This window comes from Anopheles coustani, chromosome 3 (assembly GCF_943734705.1).
Source record: "Anopheles coustani chromosome 3, idAnoCousDA_361_x.2, whole genome shotgun sequence".
In the NCBI taxonomy this organism is placed as follows: domain Eukaryota; kingdom Metazoa; phylum Arthropoda; class Insecta; order Diptera; family Culicidae; genus Anopheles; species Anopheles coustani.
In genome coordinates, this window is record NC_071288.1 from 88,548,553 (window position 1) to 88,572,180 (window position 23,628).

The 23,628-nt window shown below is 42.8% G+C and overlaps 4 protein-coding genes across 4 annotated transcripts; 1 reads left to right on the plus strand and 3 right to left on the minus strand.

Moving 5' to 3' along the window:
* Nucleotides 1-508: 508 nt before the first annotated feature.
* LOC131268936 (mucin-2-like) lies at nucleotides 509-6,262 on the minus strand. The gene is made up of 2 exons (XM_058271242.1): nucleotides 5,540-6,262; nucleotides 509-2,074 (listed from the first exon to the last, which is right to left on the minus strand). Exons 1-2 carry the CDS (start codon nucleotides 6,260-6,262, stop codon nucleotides 509-511), a joined length of 2,289 nt encoding a protein of 762 aa, XP_058127225.1.
* Nucleotides 6,263-18,304: 12,042 nt separating this feature from the next.
* On the minus strand, nucleotides 18,305-19,252 carry LOC131268946 (mucin-2-like). The gene has a single exon (XM_058271254.1). It carries the CDS (start codon nucleotides 19,250-19,252, stop codon nucleotides 18,305-18,307), a length of 948 nt encoding a protein of 315 aa, XP_058127237.1.
* A 1,054-nt stretch (nucleotides 19,253-20,306) lies between these two features.
* On the plus strand, nucleotides 20,307-20,968 carry LOC131268955 (peritrophin-1-like). The gene is made up of 2 exons (XM_058271266.1): nucleotides 20,307-20,313; nucleotides 20,385-20,968. The coding sequence occupies exons 1-2, from the start codon at nucleotides 20,307-20,309 to the stop codon at nucleotides 20,966-20,968; spliced, it is 591 nt and encodes a 196-aa protein (XP_058127249.1).
* A 1,619-nt stretch (nucleotides 20,969-22,587) lies between these two features.
* On the minus strand, nucleotides 22,588-23,125 carry LOC131268965 (peritrophin-1-like). The gene is made up of 2 exons (XM_058271278.1): nucleotides 23,119-23,125; nucleotides 22,588-23,033 (listed from the first exon to the last, which is right to left on the minus strand). The coding sequence occupies exons 1-2, from the start codon at nucleotides 23,123-23,125 to the stop codon at nucleotides 22,588-22,590; spliced, it is 453 nt and encodes a 150-aa protein (XP_058127261.1).
* Between the last annotated feature and the right edge of the window lie 503 nt (nucleotides 23,126-23,628).

The window sequence follows — 23,628 nt, forward strand, 5'->3', positions numbered from 1 at the left end:
CTATATCATAGCAACCCACGTACGTCGCTTCTGATATCCCAAGTCCTGCGAAAGCTCTGCTTTAAGTATTCGCCGGTTTTTAGTTTAGGTTTGAGAAATAGCATGAATAGTAAAGCTTCGCTTTGCTTCAACTATTTCGGAAGATGTGGAACGCTATCTTTATCATTACAACGTTTTATTACTTCCTTTAATCTATTCCTCTATGATATGTTGCGTCATGAGCAACAAGTATACAATAAAGCGTAATGAAATATAAAACAGTTTCAGCGCCCGATTGGCTGATTCGATTTCTTATTCACCGTTAGTCGACTGCACGAAAGCTACGATACAAAACAAAGACGTTGCCAACACTCCTCGCTGCTCAGGATATCGTAAGTTATATGATTATTTATTATGGTTCCCCACGGCCCGTTTTGGTAAGCTTTGGCCACCGTGGGATTATAATGCTACGTACAGGAATCATGTTCTTGTGACCGGGCGGGCTTATCGATCGCTTGTGTGACCAGCTTTACTTCCACCACGAGCGGCACATGGATTTGCTCGGTTCGTCGCACCGCTCGGCACCTCCGTTGTACTCGAGACCATCCGGACACTCGAGGACGCACGCCTGTCCGGACAGACACTCGTAGAACTGGTTGCAGCGGTACTCGTGGCCGAAGCTGACCGTGGTATTCACCATCCACGCCGGGGGACAGTGTGGCGAAGGGTGGCAGGCGTTCCGGTTCGAGCGGCACGGTATGCACGGGCAGGTCGGACAACTCGGATCGTTCGGCGGGAAGCTGAGGTCGCACCCGGCCAGGAACGGCCACTCGCAGCGGTTCTGCGACTTGCTCCAGTGCAACCCATCGGGGCACTCCTTGAGGCAGGCGTTACCCCACGAGCACTTGTAGAAGAGGCTGCAGTCCGGGTGCGGCAGGAACACCTCGTAGTCGTTGGTGGGCGGGCAGCTCGGATGCGGCGTGCAGGTGGAGTCGCCCGGAGGGATGATAGGCGGCGGCGGACCGTAGCAGCCCGCTTGCGACGGCCAGTCGCACACATTTTCCCGCTCGTTGAAGTGGAGCCCCGGTGGACACACCATCTCGCAGATCAGCCCATGGCTGCACTTGTAGAACTTTTCGCACTCTTCGTGTGGGAAGTACGTCGGGATGCACTTTTCACACGGCGGGCAGCGGCTGTCCGGCACACAGTTCGACGGTGGACAGGTCGGACAGTCAACCTCTGGCGTCGTCGTTTCCGGTGGGAGCATAGTGGTGGTCGTCGTTACCGGTGGGAGCGTAGTGGTGGTCGTCGTTTCCGGTGGGAGAGTAGTGGTTGTTGTCGTTTCCGGTGGGAGAGTAGTGGTGGTCGTCGTTTCCGGTGGGAGAGTAGTGGTGGTCGTCGTTTCCGGTGGGAGAGTAGTGGTGGTCGTCGTTTCCGGTGGAAGAGTAGTGGTTGTCGTCGTTTCCGGTGGGAGAGTAGTGGTTGTTGTCGTTTCCGGTGGGAGAGTAGTGGTGGTCGTCGTTTCCGGTGGAAGAGTAGTGGTGGTCGTCGTTTCCGGTGGGAGAGTAGTGGTGGTCGTAGGTTCCGGCTCATCGGTGGTCGTCGTTTCCGGTGGTTCGGGTTCATCCGTATCCGGGAAGTCGCACTGCCTGTTAATCGGATCCCATATCAAACCGGGCGGGCAGGTCATCTCGCAGGCGGATCCATCGCGGCAAATCAGGTACTTGTTTTCGCCTTCCGGACTGGGAAGCTTCGTCGGCGGCACCGTATCCGGTACCGGGCAGAGTGGATTGGGCAGGCAGAGCGGGTCATCGCAGATGGGTCGGTTCACTGGGACGCAGTCGGTCACCAAATCCTGGTACGAGCAGCGTCGGAGGATTTTGTTGAACCACATTCCGGGCGGGCAGACGGTTTCGCAGGCGTATCCGTACGGGTTGCAGCGGAAGTAGGCATCGCATCGGCTCGGGTGCGGGAATACCTCCGCCGGCAGGATGGGGTCACAGTTGATCGGGCATCGGAAGTCCAGAAAGCAGCCGGGTTCGCAGATATCGTCAATGTCGTCATCGTCACCCTCACCGGGACCGGGTGGTGGTGGCTGTGGTGGTGGTGGTGTTGGTATAGGTGGTGGAGGAGGAGTAGGTGGAGGTGGAGGTGGAGGTGTAGGAGTACCTGCACCCGGCTCACATACTGCCTGCTGCGGCCAAACGCAAACCTTCAACCCGGTGTGGAAAAGTAGATTAGCCGGACAGCGGAACAGGGCCGCCCCGTACTGTGTACACTGGAAAAACCGGCTACAATCCTCCGGATGCGCGAGCTTAAAGCCAGGCCGATAATTTTGGCACGGATCTACCACCGCACGTCCCAGGTACGTCTCGTTCGAAACCGGCACGGGGTCCTTGCGTCCGGAGCAGCTGACCGGCCGCTCGCTCCTACATTTCCCGATCGCCGCGTCGAAGTACAACGGGGTTTCGCACACCAACAGCAGCAGCCTATCGTCCAGACACTCCAGATACTTCCGACAATCGTGCGGATGCGCCAAGATGCTTCCCTTGGAGCAGTCACTTTCGCCCTCCGGCAGGGCGTATGCACCGTGCGGGAGCAACGCCATCGCGGCGATGCTCAACGAACAAACGAACCACCGCAGCCAAGCCATGATGGTGGCGTCGTTAGCAGGCGGGCGGACAAAACGGACAGAACTAGTGCCGCCCCGGTCTCGGGGACCAGCTTTTGTAGCCTCCGGATCGGTTGACTGGCGCGACATGTGCTACTTGACAGCCGACACGTTGATGGACAAGATCGTACACGGTTCGGGGCGACCCAAAGAATTGGTATTGGCTGGAAGAAAGTCGTACGTAAATATGCACTATCTTTGATTGGCTCGCACGGGAGCGGCACATCCACCGTGTGCTTCCGGTGCGTCAAGGAGAGGTGCAATGCAACTTCGTTGCCACTCTTGTGGTAGTTGCCATCGGTGTACAACACGGCAGCACAACGTGATTGGAGGCGTAGGAAGCAAGGGCATGGTGCGAAATTATCTTCAGAGATGCAAACACCTACAGGAAGGAAACAATAACAGTGTAATCGATTCAAGAAGCAGGATGACTAGATCTCTGCTGACCAGGAAATAGGAACGGTTCTATGCTTTATCGGTCCAGTTCAACGGTATCGACATTCCTCTGCTTGACATTGAAACGCTAGACGGTTTCGAATTCGAACAAGAATTTCGAACATGAAATCAAAGGCTGCACCGTGCGTAGAGGTGTCATGTACCAACCGACAGGAAGTGCATTGTTGCATTCATTTTTCCTGTCAGGTCAGTCGTAACAATAATGGAACACACTGCAGAAATAAAAACCAATACCGTTATACTTCAGTGTGCAAACATTCCAATCCATTGACGTTCATTCGATGTCATGAAATATTTATGATACCATTGACCAAACAACGAACCACAGAAAAAAACACAACACAACAACACGGAGGTACGGTGATAACATCAAAACAATGTTAATTACCAGTTTTTACATCCAACGACGGGAGCCACCATTTGTAAAATCGCTTCGCGGGACCTTCAGGTGATGCCATTGGTCCTGCGTGGGGCGGCTAAAATTAGGGTACTATAGCAAGGCAATCATCTTAATGTTCCCGCGGTCGGTATATGTAACGCGATTTTGAACCTCTGTTCTGGCTATCTCTGCCCTGTGGGAGTCACGGTCTTCTGCTATCGGTGGGTGATAACGCAAAATTTTCATCCAAACAAGCAGGGAAATGATTAATTTGGACGGTCATCATGTTCAATGTACAAATGATGCAATTGTTTCACAAAGAATTTGTTTGTATTACTACTTCTAATGGACGATATGCGGTTGTGACACTCCGACCCGGCTAGAACGTCTCGGTTGGTGCCGGCGTCGGGGCAGTCGGCACAAATATGCACTGTTTGAGTGTGTTGTACCACCGTTGACCTTCGGGGCACCGTAGCCGCAGGATGTTGCGATACATAACTTCCACGAAGGGCTCATCACCCGGTTCGGCAGTGGTTTGCTCCTGGCAAATGCCGACGGCAACGAGCAGCAAGAACACCAGCACGAGAAAAGTAAATACGTTCCTTGCCTCAGCCATCTTTCACTACTTAATAGTTTTGAGAAAACAGTAGGGATTTTTATTTAACTACAGCGGATGATCCTTATTTTTAAATGTTAAGACCGAAAATCTAGGTCTATAACCGGGATCCAAAGTGTACGTTTTCACTGACTTCTGAGAACGACTAGACTTTGTTTTGAACATTCCCACATGTTTTGATCAACAATCAAAAGCAACTCGGAATTGATGTAGTTATGATATCCCATAAAGTTAATGGCTTTACGATAAGCTTGCGTCTCTATCCGTTCAACACTTAACACACTCCAGATAAAACAGTACACATCCGGTCGTACCGAGGTGATATGTTTCTTTCGAGGTCGTTGCTTGTGAACTCCGGTATTTACCGCAGGTTATAGTACTAAGTTTTGTCATACTTCTAAGTAGGATTACTGGGAGAAACTATACTCATGTACTGATAAAATTGTTTGCAACACTGGCTTGGAGACTTAGCCTTGGACGTTATCGCACCTTAAGTAATGAATTAATCAATTTTTGATTTTTTTTATTTAATCATTTTAAAACCATTTTATGATCTATTTTAATCCATTAGTTATCTGTACCAGATGTTAAAAAAAAACCAGGAAACCTTCAAGAAAACCCTCAGGAAATAATGCAAGCTAATTCATATCTAGGGCTTGAAACGAAACGAAACGATACGAAGAGTTATAGCTTTATACGCATTTTGTCAACTTCCAGAACCAATGTGGATTAATGCACATTTGCTAACTTTCTCACATGAAATCAATGTTTTAGTGACGGTTTTTTGCATATTTTTATTAACCCATTTATGGTAGGTAGTGATGGAACCGAAATAAATGTAAAAAAAAACCCTACTCCATAATTCTTCAAGTTATCCTAGGCAACATAAACCACAAGTCAAGATCTGATCCAAGATTACAGTTCCCGCTTCGGGGAAACGGTGTTTGTCTTCCTGTAATCTATCAGGGAACGATACGCCACCCTCGTGACTCCCAAGTGACTGATCGTCGGGGTGATTGGAGCCATAAAGTTAAGCTTATTTGACCAATCACAAATAATCCCATCGGGCGATAAGTCCCGCCAGGGAATACGTGTCCATTTTTTTTTTTTCGTTCGTACAAGAGAAATCATCACTAATCGAGTTAGGCGTGCGTGATAGGTATCAAAGTGGCGAGGTAATAAATAAAGTTTTATTGCTTTCTGGGGCAACACTAGAGGATACTACGTCATTCTTCCGGCACACCGGATGACGGATGGCTTACGGACATATCTGGTTCTGGCTATCTTATGGCTAGGGTAGTTCGTGGTTTTCATGACAAAAATTCACGGCCAAAGTCTAGGTTGGCAGGAGATGGGATCCCTTGTGGGATATGCTGGTGGTTCACGCCCTGTTTCGTCTCGTTCACATTTAGATAACTGGTGAGGCTGCTGTGCCTACTGTCGGGGGTCCTGCCGTCGCTACCGTGGGGACACCGGGAATGGTAGTGGCGGGCGGTACAGTGGTGGTACCGGGGGATGGAGCAGTTGGTATAGAGGGCGTTGGTGTCGGAGCTGTTGGTACGGTCGTTTGGGATCCCACGGTAGTGGTTGTTGGAGCTAACGTTGGAGCTAATGTTGGAGCTAGCGTTGGAGCTAGCGTTGGAGCAGTTGTGGGAGATAGCGTTGGAGCCGTGGGATAGTCCACCGTGGTGGTACTTGCTGCCGTCGTGGACACGGTCGAGCTAGCAGTTGTAGTCGTTGCTCCAGGAGTTGGCGCTGTTGGTGGTGGCGTCGGGACGGTTGGCGATTGCGTTGTCGTGGTCACGGGAGCCATTGTGGTAGCCGGTACAGTGGTAGTCACTGAAGCCACCGTAGTTGTTGTAGTCACTGGATGTGGCGCAGTGGTGGTGGTGGTTCCTCCTCCCAAAGTACATTTGGCAACGTACGGATATTCACAGCGCTGCAGTGCAACGGAAAAGTGGAGTCCCAGCGGGCACTGTTTCAAGTACGCGTAACCATACGAGCAGGTGTAGAACAGTCCGCAGTCGGTCTCATGTGGCAGCTGCGTTGGATTGTTCGGATTGTCCACCAGCGGGCATCGGGGATCCAGTTTGGCCTGCGCATTTACCCACAGACCATGCGAACTGATCGCCACCAGCGCTACGATAACGCACTTCAGCATTTCGAGACAAGGGCTCGTAAACTCCTATACACAAAACTCTCTCAAATCGATGGCGGGCAGGACGAGAAGCTTTATCACCTCACTACGCGGCGTTAAAGTGAAGAACTGGAAATCTCTTGTACGGCTGTTCATCTTTTATAGCTTATCCGGTAGGACTCCGGTCTGGTGTTATTTGTGTGCATAGTCCCGCGGCGAGATAAGATACAGTGGCGGGATATTTTCGGCCGCAGACGTTGCAAAGCTAATAAATTTCACCGTCTGCAGATAGTGGACGTCCAGCGCCAATTGGAAGTACCCCTTAAATTGCACACATTTTCGTCCTTGTAAGGTGCTTTTGGCTTTCGTTTGATTTGGTAAAATATGATGAAATCACTGATTGAAGAAACTGCGCCACAAATGTGTATTTGTCTACGTTTCGATACACCGGAAATCGGTCGCAAAAAAAGATAGTATATCATATTTACATATATGATAGCAATCAGAGTGCTTTACAGTCATCACAACAACAAAACGAAAAACCAAAGAACAAAAAAAACTATCTATTTACTTTGCCATTTATTTTTTAGAAATGGAATTGGACCATCATTTTTTATGTTAATAATTTTCCAATATCTAAAGATTGTTAGCTATGAATTTTTTTGCTCTTTTCAAAAAGATTTAGCGAATATGATGAACAGTGAATGGTGTTTTAGTTGCTACTTTTTTACTTAAAAAATAGTTTTTTTCAATAACTCGCTGGTGTTAAATGAAGAATAATTGCGGTAAAAGACAATTTCTGTTTACATTCTTTTAAGTTCTTGTCTATTTCATCTGTGTATCTTTGATTTAAAAATAGTTGAATTCATCTCATTACAATCTACCTCCATACTGATGGAATCCATGGAATCAAATCAGTTTCTAGTATGAATGAAGCAAACAGATAACGCTCCGTAACGTCAAGATAGTATACGCTGCAGGCGTAAAAGAGTCGTGGGAAGCTTTGAAGAAAGTTTGCGTACAGTAAAGGACCAATGCACGATGGAGCGAAGCCGGGATAAAAATCAAAAATTCATTTTTGGATTTCAGAAAAATGAGATATGTTTTCTTAAACTACAAGATGAAACTAAGAAATGACCCAAAAACTAGAGCCTCTGTTCTTCCAGGTTCTGAGAAACAGCCCGTCAAAGTCAAGATTTGTGAAAATATTGCGTGAAAAATTGAAAAAAATCCATCAACTTTGAAGGGCCGTAACTCCTATAATAATGGCCGGAATGGAATTTCAAGCACAGTTTTAGAAAGGTATATTATCATGCTTTAAAATGGTTGACAGTTTGAGTAAATTGAAATTGAATGTCAGAAAATATTAAGCATTGTTTCGCAAAACTCCTGGAATTTTTTTTAATTTTCTATTTTTAACCTTACGCCATCGCTAAGGATCGTAAAAGATTGTAATATGTTGCATACCCACTTATAGTCTAGAATGTTTTGTAACAAAAAAAGATGGTTTTTTTTGCATATACGCGCGAACTTTACCTGTTTTTTTGAACTTCGTATGTGAAGATTATAGTTTATCACCTACTAGGCGTCTCCATCATGCCATATGCCGCATCGTGTGTGGTAAGAAATGTTTGAAATTCTCATTCAATGAAATATAGGTCGATGATCGTATCGTAAAAATGTGAAGCAGGGTAGTGGTTGAACATCACGTAAAAGGGGAAAGACGAGCCAAGTCAATGGCAAAGAATGAAATTTGGTTTGGTTTGCTTTGAATGCATTAGGTCGCTTTTTCTTGTTCTACAGCTCACAAACCCATCTTTTTATACGCAAAATTCCTATTAATAATGTACCCTACACTAACATTTTGTTCTGTTTGTACCCTTACCGGTAAAAGTTGAAGTTAATCTTCAAGAGTTGGTGAATCACACTGCGTGTAGAATAATCGAAATGCAAAAAGCAGAAATCTTGCGACACCTTTCATCTTCTTTGTGTGATTCACTAAGCGTCGTATTATTGCGCTCATGGGGCATTGACGGATCTAGTGGACACAGGATTTACAATCAACTGTTTCATGGTTCCAGAGAAAATGCTGCATCAGACAGTGAATTACTAGTATCGGCATTAACGCCTATCCGTCTTTCGTTCATTAGTGACGATTCACATATCATCTGTATAAACTTGATGCCCCAAAGTGTTAGGTTTTGCAGGCCAATTGTGATCAAGTTTGCGAGAGAGTCGAAAGAAAAAGTTATACAAACAGTAGACGAAATCAAAAGCCAAATAACCAGGATAGTTCCTTGTACAATTCAGCTAAATGAAACAAGTTATGTGGCGGTAAACTATTCATTTTAGTTTAATTGATTGAGTTTAATTGATAGAAAAAAATTGACATATTTAACTGACAATCTGTCTATGCAAACATGGTGCAAAACCAACAGAAATAAGCAGTGTAGAGCACTTAGAAAATGGATTTATTCCAAATCATGAGAATTTATCTAATGGAATATCTCCACTGCACTGCTGGATGAGACATTTCGTACAGAATTGAATTTAAAAAATGGAAGGTTACTAAAAATTATAAAAATATGGACAATGATCGAAAAAAATTGTATTGGAAAAGATGTAAAAAATTTGGTGTTAAAGTAGATGAACCAAGGCAAATGGGTGAAAATAGTATGACGGGAAACGTTTGTCGTCGGGCTTATTTGCGGGCTTATGTCGGGCAATATTTTGCAAATAGAAACAGAACTTATAGAAAGGATTCGAAATATTTTAATAGCCATCAACTGTTCACAGCCTTTAAATCCAAAAACTATTGGTCTATATTGCAAAGACACATACATTTTTACATACATCATTACAATTGGTACAAAATGCCTTCTACTGTCCATAAAGTTCTTGCGCATGTAGATAAAATAATTGTTAATGCCCCAGGTCCATTGGGATCCTTAGGAGAGGAAGCAGCAGAAGGTAGAAATAAAATATACAGAAGGGATAGAAGAGAACATGCCCGTAAAATGTCACAAGAATTCAATATTAAAGACATTTTTATGAGAGCATTATAATCATCCGATCCATACATTTCAACAATATTTCTGTCTAAATCGTTGAAAAATAAAAAAAAAACAAATCCCATACCCAGACGAAGTAACAACATTCTTCGTAGATTACAGCTCCTCAAATAGTAACAGACCCTTGCCAATTCAAAACCAAGAATATGATGGTACAATATTATTTTTAAATTTATATTTAGATTAAATATCAATGATTTTCCAGATAACAATATTTTGAATGAAAGTTTGTTGTAAATTTAGTTTGTTTTATATCAAACTAAAAAAAAAATCTTTAATTCAATGTAAAAAAAGATTGAAAAAATAATGCACCCATAGAAAAGTCCAAAAATATGAGGTTTTTGCAGCGCCACCTGGCGGGATTGTTCAGAAACATCATAATTTCGTGTAATATGATAGTATTACACGATATTACAATGAAAAAATTGCAAAACATTTGATTCCGAATTTTATCCCGGCAATTTGCTCTTTTCGCTCCATAGTGCAATGTGGGAACCTTCTCTGAGGTAAAATATACGCTTTGTCGCTCTGTTTTCATAATCTCTTCTTATTTTTGTTCTTCGTTGGTGTAATGACCAGTCCAAGAAACTGCACTACCGCTCGGCTGTCGCGGATCCCCTCCGTACCTACCTCTAACAACTAAAATAAACTTCCGATTACCTGCGTTCACTTTACGGATCATGAGCGATCGTTTCAGCATTTAACCAAGTTTTAAATATCGCAAACTCATGAAGTGGCTCGGTTATGAGGGAATCAAAAATATATATGGAACATTGTGGTTTTGACAACCTGCAATCAGGGAATAATCAAAAGTCTATTTTATAAATCTTTATATACCCCACCGTTACTATTACCTTCTTGGTACTAGTTTGCGCTGTAATATTCGTTAGTTATTCCATTATTCTGTGCTCTATAAACTTATCATTTAGACCTAAAGATGATCCTCTTTGATCTATAACTCCTTGATATCTTGATAAAACCGCAACCCACGAAGCTAAACCATGTCACCATGTATATCATACATGATCACACACAACTTTCTTCCTCTGCTGGAACGCCAGAATTCGTCAGAATCGCTTGTTGGATATATTTGCTCTTCAAGGCTATGTAGGTCTGTAGAAAAAGAAATGTTACATTCATTTTAAACGCAATTGTTATAAGCTAACCCTTAAAAGTGTTCAACTTACATCACGCAACTCCACGGGCAGCATTGCGTTAAAGACCGAGGCCAATTCCCTAAAATCAGGTCTACGATGCGGAGCGACGTACCAACACGACAGCATTAGGTCGTACAGTTCCCTGTTGCTGTGAACTGGATTTTCCAATCGATACGCGTTTTGCAGCATAGTCAACAGCCTCTTACCATCTGTTACATCTGGATAAGGCATTGTACCAAGCGAAAACAGCTCCCACAAGAATACTCCAAACGCCCAAACGTCAGTCTTTACGCTGAAGGTGTGATTTGTGAAGCACTCCAAGGCAAGCCATTTGTATGGAAGGGGGGTATCGCTTGATTGAATGTATATGCCACGTTCCAGTTTTCGTGATAAACCAAAGTCACTTATCTTGACCACCTGTATAGAGTAGAGGAGCACATTCCGGGCGGCAAGATCACCGTGCAGAATGTTTTTAGATGAAAGATAGTCCATACCGTTCGCCACCTGTGAGGCCCAGCTAATAAGATCTGTAGTCCTCAACTGCCACTCGCCAGTATCAGTATTGTCCACTCGATCTGCATGTGTCATTTGTGGTTCATAGTGCTGCAATGTGTCCCAACAACTAACGAACCGTTGCGCGTTGTCACGTAAGAAAATATCCACACTCCCGTACTGACATAATTCAAAAATTAACATGATCTGGCCTGAAGCAAATATCGAATATGATTATCAAACGCTCACGCATTTAAATTCAAGATAATACTAACCTCTCGCTGTGCCTTTGGTTACGGCTCCCAAGAAGTACACAATGTTCACATGTAGCCCAGTTTGGATCATCATGTTGAGTTCGGTAGCCAAACTGTTTATCGCATCAGCCGAGTGGTTCGCTTTCAGCATTTTCACAGCAACAGTCGTCGATGGTTCATGGACAAAGATGTCTCTAGCCATAGCCTTCCTTACGACACCAAACGCACCTTGTCCGATTGTTTCACCCAGTGTTAGTTTATCCGTTGAAAACTCATATTCCGATGGAACTAGCTGTACAGCTTCTGTATTGTTCAATGATACCTTACGCTGCGAATTTTTCAGTTTTCGTATGACCAGGAACACGATTGCACAAATCACTGTGATCGTGCAAATGACAACCACAGCCTGTTCAAATGTATGCTGTTGAGGTTCCAAGGGGATTTCTTGGGGCGAGTTAACCACAAGAGTCTTTTTTAAGTACCCTGTAGTCTTTCGCATGGCCATACACAAGACATGCTTGGTGTTGATGCTCAGTGAATGATTTACGACCCATGTATATGCCTCTTGATGTCCGACTACATGGTAGGATCTATCATCTTCATATATAACGAAATCTCTTTTAAATTCGTATACGTGAACTTGGCATCGTACAGTCATAGCACTGCCTTGAGTACTCACTATCTCGAGTTTCATCGGTTCAAGGAAATTTCGTACCATTAGATATGATGTCAAACTTGAGTCTCCAAAATTGCAATCGACGGTGCCTGGTTTTTGTATCGGTCCAGGAATGTGAAATCTGTAACGTACCACGTACGGAGGGTAGAAAGGTTCGACCTTTAAAGAAAAAGATTAAAGTTACCTTGATGTAATACCATGTCAAATAAATTAGTATCGCACAATTGTAAGCTCACCTTACTAGCATTTATTCTAAAGCCATCATTTTTAGCAATTGAAAACAGTGTTCCTTCAAGATCCACAGTATAAGGAGTGTAATATGCCCATGGATCCAAAGGCACAAATTGAAAGTAGCAAAAAAAGTCGACGCCGCCATCGTTCCACAGCGCGGTCTCATTGTTCATCAAACGGCCAGAACCATCTATAATTTCGTCAAACCGAAGTTAATCATTCCATGTGTATTCATCATTTTCGTCAACAAATACTTACGAGGTTCTAAAACGGACAAATCAATTTCAGCACAGATGCGTTTCGGTACGCAACATTCGTACCATCCAGCGTGAAAATCTAGTGCATTATTAATAACTAATGTTCCACCCTGTATGTTGGCGGATGGTAATATGTCCTGCGAAAACAAAGATAAAATAGCACGCCAAACATTGAAATCCAGTTTTTATTTAACTATATTTTTCAATAAACTGTACCTTCATAAAATTATTCTTATCAAAGAAGTACCAAAACACAAAAGTTTTCCTACCCACTGATGATCGAACAATGCATTGGAATGTAACCTCACTATTTTGATAAACTTTGCGTGGGCCGTCTATTTGAGCCGGTTGGTTTTGCGCTAGATTAGTACACAAAATTGTCGTTTAATGAGAAAATAAAAAAAATTATGTTAGTTAAATTAAGAAGTCCTGCTATAACTACCCTAGGAGGTATTTCAATATTCACCTTTGATTTTCCATGATTTCCAAATTTCTTGTTTTCCTGATTTGGCCAAACATCGGTACTTCCGGAAACTCGTTGCGGAGCTCAGGGTCGCTTTGTATGAACCATTTTTGTGTTCGAAAAATATTTCATTTTCAAACCAATATATCTTCGGAACAGTATTTCCGACCGCATCACAGTCCAACATAGTATTTTCACCCGGATTCAAATAAATTATTGTTTCATTGGCATTGCCACTCTTGAAATGTATTGTGCGTGAAACGATCAGTTTTATTGCTAACTCTGCTTCTTTGAGCGTTCCATTCTCCAACTTGGCCCGGCATTTAAACAGTCCTGACGAAACGTTGAAAATCGAAAAGTTGGCCGCCCACCCATACTTAACATTTGATCCTTCTGTCTCGAACTCATACTCATCGTGAATAAAAGTTATGTTGTTTGTGAAATTGAAATGACTATGCAGAAGGCACTGCACTACAACTGTGTCACCAAAAAATATCTCGCCTTCGGAAGATATCATATTTATCTTGACGTGGTCGTTAAAGTCTTCCGGATACAAGAATGATTCTACTGTTGAGATTCCCTTAAGGTTCGATGCTTTACAAATAACGGTAGTAGGTCCAAGAGATGGAACCCTGACAAGCGTGGATGCGCTCGCTTGTAGCGTATCATTTGATTGTTTGTACTGAAATAAATTAAATGTAATCTTTAATTAACACCCTACGAAAGAAGCACTGCATTTTTCATGGACTGTCTAAAGTGCAACTTACCACTGGTAGCGCTTGGGGTGTATTTTGTAAGTATGGAATTGATTTAAATTCAAATTTTATCGGAGAAGAATATGTTGTTCCATAACAAGTGAATTCAACCATTTCTGCCCACAGCTGTAAAACGTTGCGTCTGATTTCCACCACAGGTACTCCTAAACAAATGAAAACCCATTTAATTATAGAATTTAAATCATTAGTTTTCGATTCAATTTTTCTTTTTGAACCTTACGCCGATCAAAATGAACAAATAGGAGATGTGCTTTGTATAACTGTTGCATTTTAAAACTCTAGCTACTATTTTTTTATAGTTATTTCACAGTCTTTTTCATCTTTAATATGAACAGTAGGGGGTCTGCGACAGCCGAGCGGTAGCGCCGGGTTAGAAAATCGGCCCATGAGCGCTTAGGCTCAACACCTCGACGGCGTGGGTTCGAATCCCAACTGAGACCGGACCCTCCCCTGTACGAGAGGACTGAATAGCCACGTACTCAAAAGAAAAAAAAGTCTCGTAAGCCTTTAACGGGGCAGGCATGACCAACAAGTTCGTTACGCCAAGAAGAAGAAGAAGATGAACAGTTGCATCGTGAAGATTGTGGATAACATCCAACTCAATTGACTTCTTGCGTATCACCAATCCGGCAGAGTAATTAATTCTGGTATAATTAAGTGTGTCATTTATGTTTAGCACCAATAATAGCTGTTCCACACACTAGTGTTCTTTGGAGCAACATTTGTAAATTCCAGCATGTTTCCCACCAACGTTTGAAATAACCAACGGGTTACTTTTGGACGTAACATGAATCCATTTTAAACTTTTTGTGAATGCCATGCATTATCGACGCATTTCTATTCCACATGGCTTCCTTTCGCTACAATTCGTGGGCTTTATATATCGATAGCTGCATTGAAAGATTCATAAACGACAAACGTTAAAAACTGTGGATATTAGTTCAATCACATTTCACAGTTAAAAAACAACGGTACCAGGATGATAACGAATACACGCTTCTGTAGGTGCCTCCTGTGAACATATAGGAATTGACGGATTGTTAATTTTTATAATCGATAGTTCTGTTTTTGACTTCTCCGGCAAGTTTAATGCCAAAATATTCGTCTGGATAGGAGATACGATTAATTTTGTGAGCTACTACACGTTTGTTTTTCGTTTTTAACGTTAACAATGGTTTTAAAAAAATATATTTTTTCCGTTATACCCTTTATCATTAAATAACTAGCCTTTTCGATTAAATGCTTTGTTGGTGGTACACAAAAATCACAATTGTACGTTGATTTTTAACTTTTTATATTCGTTACACACAAGAATGATTATTGTTTAACATTTTGTGTATTGTGAAACTGTTATGAATCACGAAATATTTTTTAGAATTCTGTGACTAATAAAAAAAAAATTAGAAAATGAGCAGAACGAAATCTATAAGGTTTCGAAAAAAAGCATGACTCATCCTGATACGCCTGTCGTCAAAGACGGAAGTCAAACTGGTATGCTGATGGATATTTGATTAATTGATGAAAACCCCATTATTCCACAACACATTGTTTTGATCCACGTTTTCAAACCAACCATAAAATTGCTTAACGAAATGTTTTATTCGTAAAGACGACTTCAATTGGCGTTATTTTAATTGTAAGATTGAAAACTATCCTGGTTTACACGAACAAATATCGATTACTACCAAATTTCTTAAGGCTCTTAGTTTTCTTAAGTTCAGCCGTATCCAACATTAGGGGTTGTCGGTGACGTAGTTTTGTTCTGGAACTTGTAATAAGTTCATAATATCCAGTATTTTCTTGTTTCTAAATCCACTTTGCCTTAATTTTTCTAAATTTTCGTTTCATCTGATTTAACGATTAATTTCCAATGACTCACCTATAACGTTCGACGAAAACAGTAAACATAACAAAAAAGTCAAAATTTCTACGGTTGGTAACATCACGATAAAGCACTAGCACGTGAACTAATAAATTCTATTCGTCTTATTTGTTTGTTCGTTTTTAATAAAAGCTGTTCGTTGAAAATCACACAAACATTTTTGTACACTTTGGGTATGCCTCGTTCAACGTCGGAAAGAATACTGAACATTTGATGCGGGGTATTTCTTGTTCGCTAAGTAGTGCACTCTTATGATTTTTTGGAATAGTTTCATTTCAATGCTTCTACTGTTTTTATAATGTAGAAAAAAGTCCTTCGATAGTGTAGAGTGATTGCAGTACCAATATTATGAGTCAAATCAAACTTAAAATGCATGCATGGCCATCAGCGCAAAGTAATGAAACACACAAAGTTACGAGGGTATTTTTTTTGTCCATTACTTTTGTTCTTATTAAAATGTTCATGTCTTGTTAGAACCCTGCATTTGTCCTTATCAAAATAATTTTAATATTGATATGATATTGCCTACCCCTTTTTACTAAGATTCCGAGTAGCTGTCTTGTTTCAGAACTGGATTTAAAATCCATAATAAACAAAAAAAACTTTTTTATGTTTGCAACACTACAAGAATATGCTACAATATTTTTTTCAAGTTAAATAATTTCCAATCAAACTCGATAGGATTTGACTCATGATGACCAAAAAACAAATGTTGACTAAGGTCTTTGATAAACCGTGGCTTTCACATTTTTCAGTATAGCAACAGTGATTGACTTTAAAGTCGCATTCGTAAAAGAATCTAAATAACAACCTGACTCAAAGTTATGGAAAACAAATGACTTAGGGCACGTTGGTTTCATTTTAAAGGGTTTTAAGGAAGGTTATAAGGTCCCTAGGTCTGCGGACTTAGGACGAACCATTGTCTTATTAAGACGAACCATTGTCTTATTTATTTTCACATAGCAATTTGTTGAAATTTGACTCATTATTAAAAAAAATTGATCCACCCTCCTATTTTTTCCAACAATGATTATCATATACCTCTCTACAATGTTTATTCGGATACATTTTCTTAACAAATGGTTACCGAAGTACCTTCCGTTGCCTGTCAGTACCATAAAATATCTGAACTCTTATGTGTGATCTCTTATCTTATTTCTCACTTGTGAAAGTTGAAGGCATAGTGCAAGGTGACAATAGCGATCACTAGTTTGAGCGTTAATGGTTAGTAGTTTGAGGTTCCGCGACAGCTGTTTAGAAAATTGGCCCATGAGCGTTGGGGCTCATCACCTTGTTGGCTAGGCTCGAATCCCAACCGAGACCGAACCTACCCCTGTATGAGAGAGGACTACCTATCCACGTTACACAAAGGGAAAAAGTCTTGTAGGCCCTTAACGGTGACAGGTATGACCAAAAAACGGTCGCTAAGCCAAGAAGAAGAACATTGATAGTAATCTCTCGTTCAGCGGAGGTCCGGTCTCCGTTAGGATTCGAACCCACGTCATTAAGGTGGTGCCCAAATGTTCGAGGTTTTATTTTCTAAGAGAATAATCCGCTTAGCTGTCACGGAACGTAATAATTTGTAAAAAAGAAAATGTTCATGCAGTAATATATTCTCACAGTGTAACTTTAAAATTTAAATGGTGTAATTTTCATGCTACAATACGAATATCTCATAAGGTATTTTATTCAAAACATTTCAATAACAGGAAGTATCTAGTTCACTTTTTTTGTTAGAAATCTTGTTCATCAATTTGGTTTGGATGTGGTAGATAAGGCATTTCGTGACGATGGATGGTAGATCAGCCTGGATTCGTCAAAGGCTCAGGCTCTGGTACTTTTTCGGTATTTGACAGTAGGTTCGGTTGTTTCATCGGGGGAAGTAAGCTCTGTACTCGGTTCTGGCGTTCCAGCAGTTCCTACCGTGGGTGGCGCAGCTGTCGGTACCGTTGGAACCGTGAAGGTGGTTGTGCGTATCGTAGGCGTCGGTGTTGTTGGCAGTGTTGGTCCTGATGGTGACGTTGGTTCCATTGTTAAGTACGTTTCATCACACAGTGCTACTTCCGGTGGTTCACAGCGTTTAGTCGCGACAGCAAAGTGATATCCGTCGTAACATGACATCAGGTTTATATTCCTTCTCGCACAAATGTAGTACAGGCTGCAGTCGTATTGGTGAGGGAATGGTCCGCTGGATTGATCATTATCCGTGCACTCAAACCCTAACTGTGCTCTGACCACAAGCACCGAACAGAGCACCACTAAGTATATAGCTTTCGGACAAGTAAACATTGTATCGTCCAACGAATTGCTAGCACTGACTAAAGCAGTTGAGAATGGATACTTCCGTTAAATGTTGCCATGCAAGCATTATCTTATCACTTAGCCTTTGACGTTTTAGCAAAACCTTTAGATGGCAATCGTTTTTCGTAGAGCCTTTAGATCCGGCGAGATTCCCTTAATCATGTAGCTACTACCAGTTTTCGATAAATCTTATGTTGATCAATCGGTAGTAATTTAGCGTTTCATATAAAAGCCATAAATCAATAAAGATTAGAGATTGTCTGGATCCACGACACTCGCAACGTCCATTCGAAAATGTTACTTTCAGTCGCAGTAAGCAAACAGCTCTTAAAACTGGCAGCAGGGGTTCAGGTCTACTGAATGATCACATAATGTTCCATAATATACTTTCGCAGCATAAGTTTATAATTTTCAGGGTTTAATTTTCATGCTACGATATCAGTTTAATATTTTTATGCTCATTTCAAGACATTTCAATAGCTGGATGTTTGAAGTCAGCATTACAGTTAACCAGCAGTTCGAACCGTCGCTGACGCAGCTGTTGGTACCGTCGGAGGCGTGAATTCGGGCTCAGTCGAACTCGTTGGTGTAGTACCGGATACTTCAGAAGGTGTTGTTAGTTCGGCCGTGGTCGTTGAAGTTTCAGCAGTTTCTGCCGTCGGTGGCCCCGCAGTTCCTACCGTTGGAACTGCGAATGTGGTCTCAGTCGAACTCGTTGTTGTAGTTGATGTGTCATCTTCTGTCGTTGTAATCGTTGGTGGGGTGTCGGTAATCTCGGAAGCTGTTGTTGTTTCGCCTGAAGAAGAAGTTGTAGTAGTTGATGTGTCATCTTCTGTCGTTGTAACCGTTGGTGGAGTGTCGGTAATCTCGGAACCTGTTGTTGTTTCGGCCGAAGAAGAAGTTGTAGTAGTTGATGTGTCATCTTCTGTCGTTGTAACCGTTGGTGGAGTGTCGGTAATCTCGGAAGCTGTTGTTGTTTCGGCTGAAGAAGAAGTTGTAGTAGTTGATGTGTCATCTTCTGTCGTTGTAACCGTTGGTGGAGTGTCGGTAATCTCGGAAGCTGTTGTTGTTTCCCCTGCAGAGGTGGTTGTGGTTGTCGACTCCGGTGATGTGGTTGTTGAAGCCATTGTTGACGTTGTTTCTGGCGTAGTTGTACTCGACGGAAACGTTGGCTGTGGCGAAGTTGGCAGTGTTGGTCCTGAAGGTGCCGTTGGTGGTGTTGATGATGTTGTGTAGCTTGCGTCACACAGTGCTACTTCCGGTGGTTCACACCGTTTAGTCGCGACAGCAAAGTGGTATCCGTCATAACATGCCATCAGGTATATATTCCCTACCGAACAAATGTAGTACAGGCTGCAATCGTATTGGTGGGGAAATGGTCCGCTGGATTGATCATTATCCGTGCACTCAAACACTACCTGTGCTCTGACCACAAGCACCGAACATAGTATCATATAGGTTATAACTTTCAAACAAGCAAACATTGTATCGCCCAACGAACTGACTTGCTAACACTGACTAGAGCCATTGAGAATGAAAACTTCCGTTAAATGTTACCACACAAGTATTATCTTATCACTTTTGCCTTTGGCATTATTGCAAAGCTGTTACATCGCAATCGTATTACATATAGCCTTTAGGTTCGGCGAGATTTCCGTAATCATGTAGCTACTACCTATTTTCGTTAAATCTTATATTGGCCAATAGTTACTAATGTAACGAAATACATAGTTGCTATAAATCAATAAAGATAAGAGGTTATCTGGATCTACGTCAATTGCATCGTTCATTCGATAATGTTCCATTCATTCGCAATCAGCTCTTTAAATTGACGGCAGGAGTTCATAGATACTGACTGATCGCATACTGTTGTATGGCTTTTAAACTTTGTGCCGTAAGTTCTAACACTAAGTAGGCCATTGATATTCTGAAAAAGTTTGTACTTTTGGTATCTTGTTGATACTACTCGATAATAAACTCATTTTTTATTGTCTTATGAACTTACTGAACTTCGAAAAAGATTGGTAATAACCGTTGCCTACATAATACAAATGCTTTATGCTCGAGTGCACTGAACCGCAACCAACTTCTGCAAGTAAACCTTCAAGTGTGTCCTGAGTATTAGCTATTCCATTTTCTTGTTCCGAACCTGCCCAAGTACCGATAAGATAAGGACGCTTTCCGAAATCTAAAACGTTTTGCAGAAGATATGGGGTACCTGGTGGGGCTAGGGCATTGCGTAGCGAGCGTGCAAGACAGGGACATGCGCGGGGAGTTCTCAGAACAACACTGGGTTTCGCGTCGTACATAAAGAAGAATGTAGTTTTAATTGGTACAACATTTTGAACTCTCTTCGCTCGGACAAGGCAGAACTACGTAGAACGTTCCCGGATGACTAACCGGTGGCGTCTTCGCGAGTTTGTGCTATAAAAAGAAGGCTTTGGCGTACGGACAGACTTAGTATTTGTTTGCAGGTAGTACAACGATCACTAAGTATCGAAACACACGATGCAAGGTAATATATGAGTTTGAATAGTATTTAAAAGGGTTTGTTTAGTTCGAAATTTATTTGATATCGTTTTTCAGCGTTTCCCGTTGCTTTACTGCTCGGCCTTGCGCTGGTTACTGTCCAGGCAACAGTGACTTTTACCCGTGATTCGCGCTGTCCAAGAGTGGACGATCCCGAGAAGACGATCCACCTAACGCACCCGACCGACTGCAACCGCTTCCTGGTGTGCTCGTCCGGCATGGCCTACGAAATGCGCTGCCCGGAGGGTCTGGAGTACGATACGGAGCAACGCAGCTGCGACTACGACTATCTGGTCCGCTGCTCGGAGGGTGGACGCATGCAGATCCAGCAGGCAAATCAACCGTTCGAGATGCCATCGAGCCAGCTGCTGCTGAATCGGCCGGCCTGGAACGACCCTCAGGAGGAGCGCCGTGATGAAGTGCCCCAGTACAAAGCGCCCGTCAGTGTCGTCGATGCTCGCTGCCCCCGCACGGACAATCCGATGAAACCGATCCATCTGCCGCGCACCGGAAACTGCGCCAAGTTCATGAAGTGCTTCGGTGGCCGAGCGTATGAGATGGATTGTCCAGTGGGGCTTGAATTCGATGCGAAGAATAACCGTTGCGATTATCCTTCGCTCGCCGGCTGCAGCCGAATGTAAGTTGTTCTTACGATTTTGGAATATAATTTTCCAATAAAAGAGCGTTTCTCATTGTAAACGAGATTCGTGTACTGTGCATGTTTCAAAATGATTCATTTGCCAGTCGAAACCCAGGACAGCAATCTACGTGTACTGTAGTATTTTATGTGTCAAGATATCCGAAATGTTGATCAAACAAGATAAAGCATGTAAATACATACTTAATTACGTTGCTCTACAACCACTGAGTGAATTTATCAAATATTTTAGAATATTTGCAAGCACACATTTTGCAAAAGGAGTCAGAACGAAGAAAACCTTAAAATGAGGGATAGAGCTAGAAATCCCAAAAAAATATACAAAATTATATTACCATTCCGACAGTGCTGAACGTCTGCTGCCAGTAAGTTAGTGACTGCGACTGAGTGTAACATTATCGAATGGGCGATGTATTTGCCGTGGCATAAACTCGAATCTTTATTGATTTAGAACTATTATATAATTTGCTAAATTACTAACAATTCGCCCAACCATAAGATTTATTAAGAACCATTGGCCTAACCATAAGAATTATTTAGAACCTGCTAGGAGTTCCTAGGAAAATATCCACCCCTTACGAAAAACTAGCGAGTTTTGAATGAACTTCGCTAGTGATTGTTGGTTTTATCAATTCATTTGGTTCATTATGGTTGAAACTAGTAATCTGTTAGACAGTTTGTGTCTTTTTTTCTAAAATCATTAATTTTCAATGTTTAAAAAGTTTAATTTTAGATAGATCCGTATTCGGTTGAGATAAAATCGCCATAACAAAGCGGCAATATGCACCAAAAGAGTGAGACCAAATGTATCTCTCCTCAAATAATCATTTGGTCACCAAATGTGGACCAATTAAAACGTTCAAAAATTTCCTCTGGCATGTTACGACGGATATCATTTTTCTGTCGGGATACAACGCTGTTAGCCACCGGAAGTAGCGCTATACCATGAGAGGTACACAATATCACTACCACCAGCACCGCCTCCAACTGAGCCGATTAACAGAGCCACAACTTCAAGCGTATAAACAACAGATTCCTAAATTACCGACTCTACACTAACAGTTTCAATACTAGCTAACTAACAGTTAGTCAGGAGACTAACAGTTTCAACGACAAAGGTCGCCACGCTAACTGCAACAACGAGTTTAATAGAGACCTTAATCTACGGAATTATTAGAGACCAATACGGAACCGATTACCGGTCCAACCCCTATGGTGGAACCTGCACCTCATACAATAACTAAACCTTCACCGAAAAACAGATACAACTTCCACCATGGCGAGTTCTAGGATGAACATGATATCCTGAATGGTTCCTAAAAAATACAAAACATAGTGAACCCTGGGTTCGTGTCCTTAGTCCTAGAGAACCTTGAGTTCGGATGAAGCTTCGCTAGACTGAGAGCTTTCAGCGGTTGTAGCGTCACTTGAGAAAGAAAAGAAAGGAAGAGGGTGTTGGAAGAAAAATATTCCCTTTGGAATGATCGAGTAGCTTTCGAGCAAAACTGGATACTTTATTGTTATAACTATGCTCTCACAGTCTGGGGCCGGCGGCTCGCAGAAAGTTCGATCACATTCCTTTCAGCAGTCGTCGGTAGGTTCTTAGAAGCGGGAGCACTGGGCCATGGCGGGGTAGTCGCAACGGTTCACCTTGGAGCCGAACTCCAGACCGGACGGGCAGTCCATCTCGTAGGCGCGGCCACCGAAGCACTTCATGAACTTGGCGCAGTTTCCGTGCACCGGCAGGTGGACCGGCTTCATCGGGTCGTCGCCACGGGGGCAGCGAGCATCAACGATGCCCGGGACAATCTTGTAACCGTCAGCGGTCAGCTGCTCGGTCTGGGCCGGGGCCTGGTACTGCGGCTGGTACTGGGGCTCGTACTGCTGCGGGGCGTAGTACGGCTCGTAGGCGCGGGGCTCCTGGGGCAGCATATCCTGGGGCACCTGGGGCATCGGCAGCATGCGTGGATCCTGAGCGATGCTGTAGAACTCGGGGAACTGCGGGGCCGCGACGACCGCGGACAGGATGGCGGCAAAGACGATGAAAGCTGTGGTGGCGAAGTGAGAAAAATGAAACACGAACCGATTAGCTTCTGCAACAGTTTCGCGAACGAATCTATTCATCCGACGTACCTTGCATGTTGAAGGTTTTGGTTGCAATAGTTGGCAACTGGTACGTTGGGATGGTTGGAGGTTCCAAAGTAAGTTTGGAAATCGCTGGGATCCAAATGATGCCTTCCTCACCGACGGCCGAGTGTTTATATATCAAACTGACAAGGCAATTTGCCTAATTGATAAACAGTCAAGCTGATTGCCGTTTACTTCGCAGCTGTCCCATTATGGCGACATTTATCGTATGCCTCGTATCTATCGAAAGTTCGTTATCGGACCGTTCCGGGGAAAGAAGACGAGCAAAACCTCTCAGCAAAAGAAGGCCACGGGTCCCGGGCTTCGGTGCTGGTGCGACTTCCGGATGTTTATCGATGGACGCATGTAGCACATTCGGGAGACTCTTTTCGAGGAACTCATTTTCTCGCTCAAAAGCATCTTGGCATTCCCGGATGCCTCCAGTACATGTTGCTGTTGTCAACGGGAGGTTATGTGCTTACACATTGGTTCGAATTTTTATTGTTAGAAAAAATA

Coding starts and splice junctions, on each gene's coding strand:
- LOC131268936 (XM_058271242.1), bottom strand. CDS start 6,262: ATGCTGAAGTGCGTTATCGTAGCGCTGGTGGCGATCAGTTCGCATGGT. Junction 2,075..5,539: donor CGACGGCAGGACCCCCGACA/GTAGGCACAGCA, acceptor CCACCACCACAG/CCACCACCACCCGGTCCCGG.
- LOC131268946 (XM_058271254.1), bottom strand. CDS start 19,252: ATGATACTATGTTCGGTGCTTGTGGTCAGAGCACAGGTAGTGTTTGAG.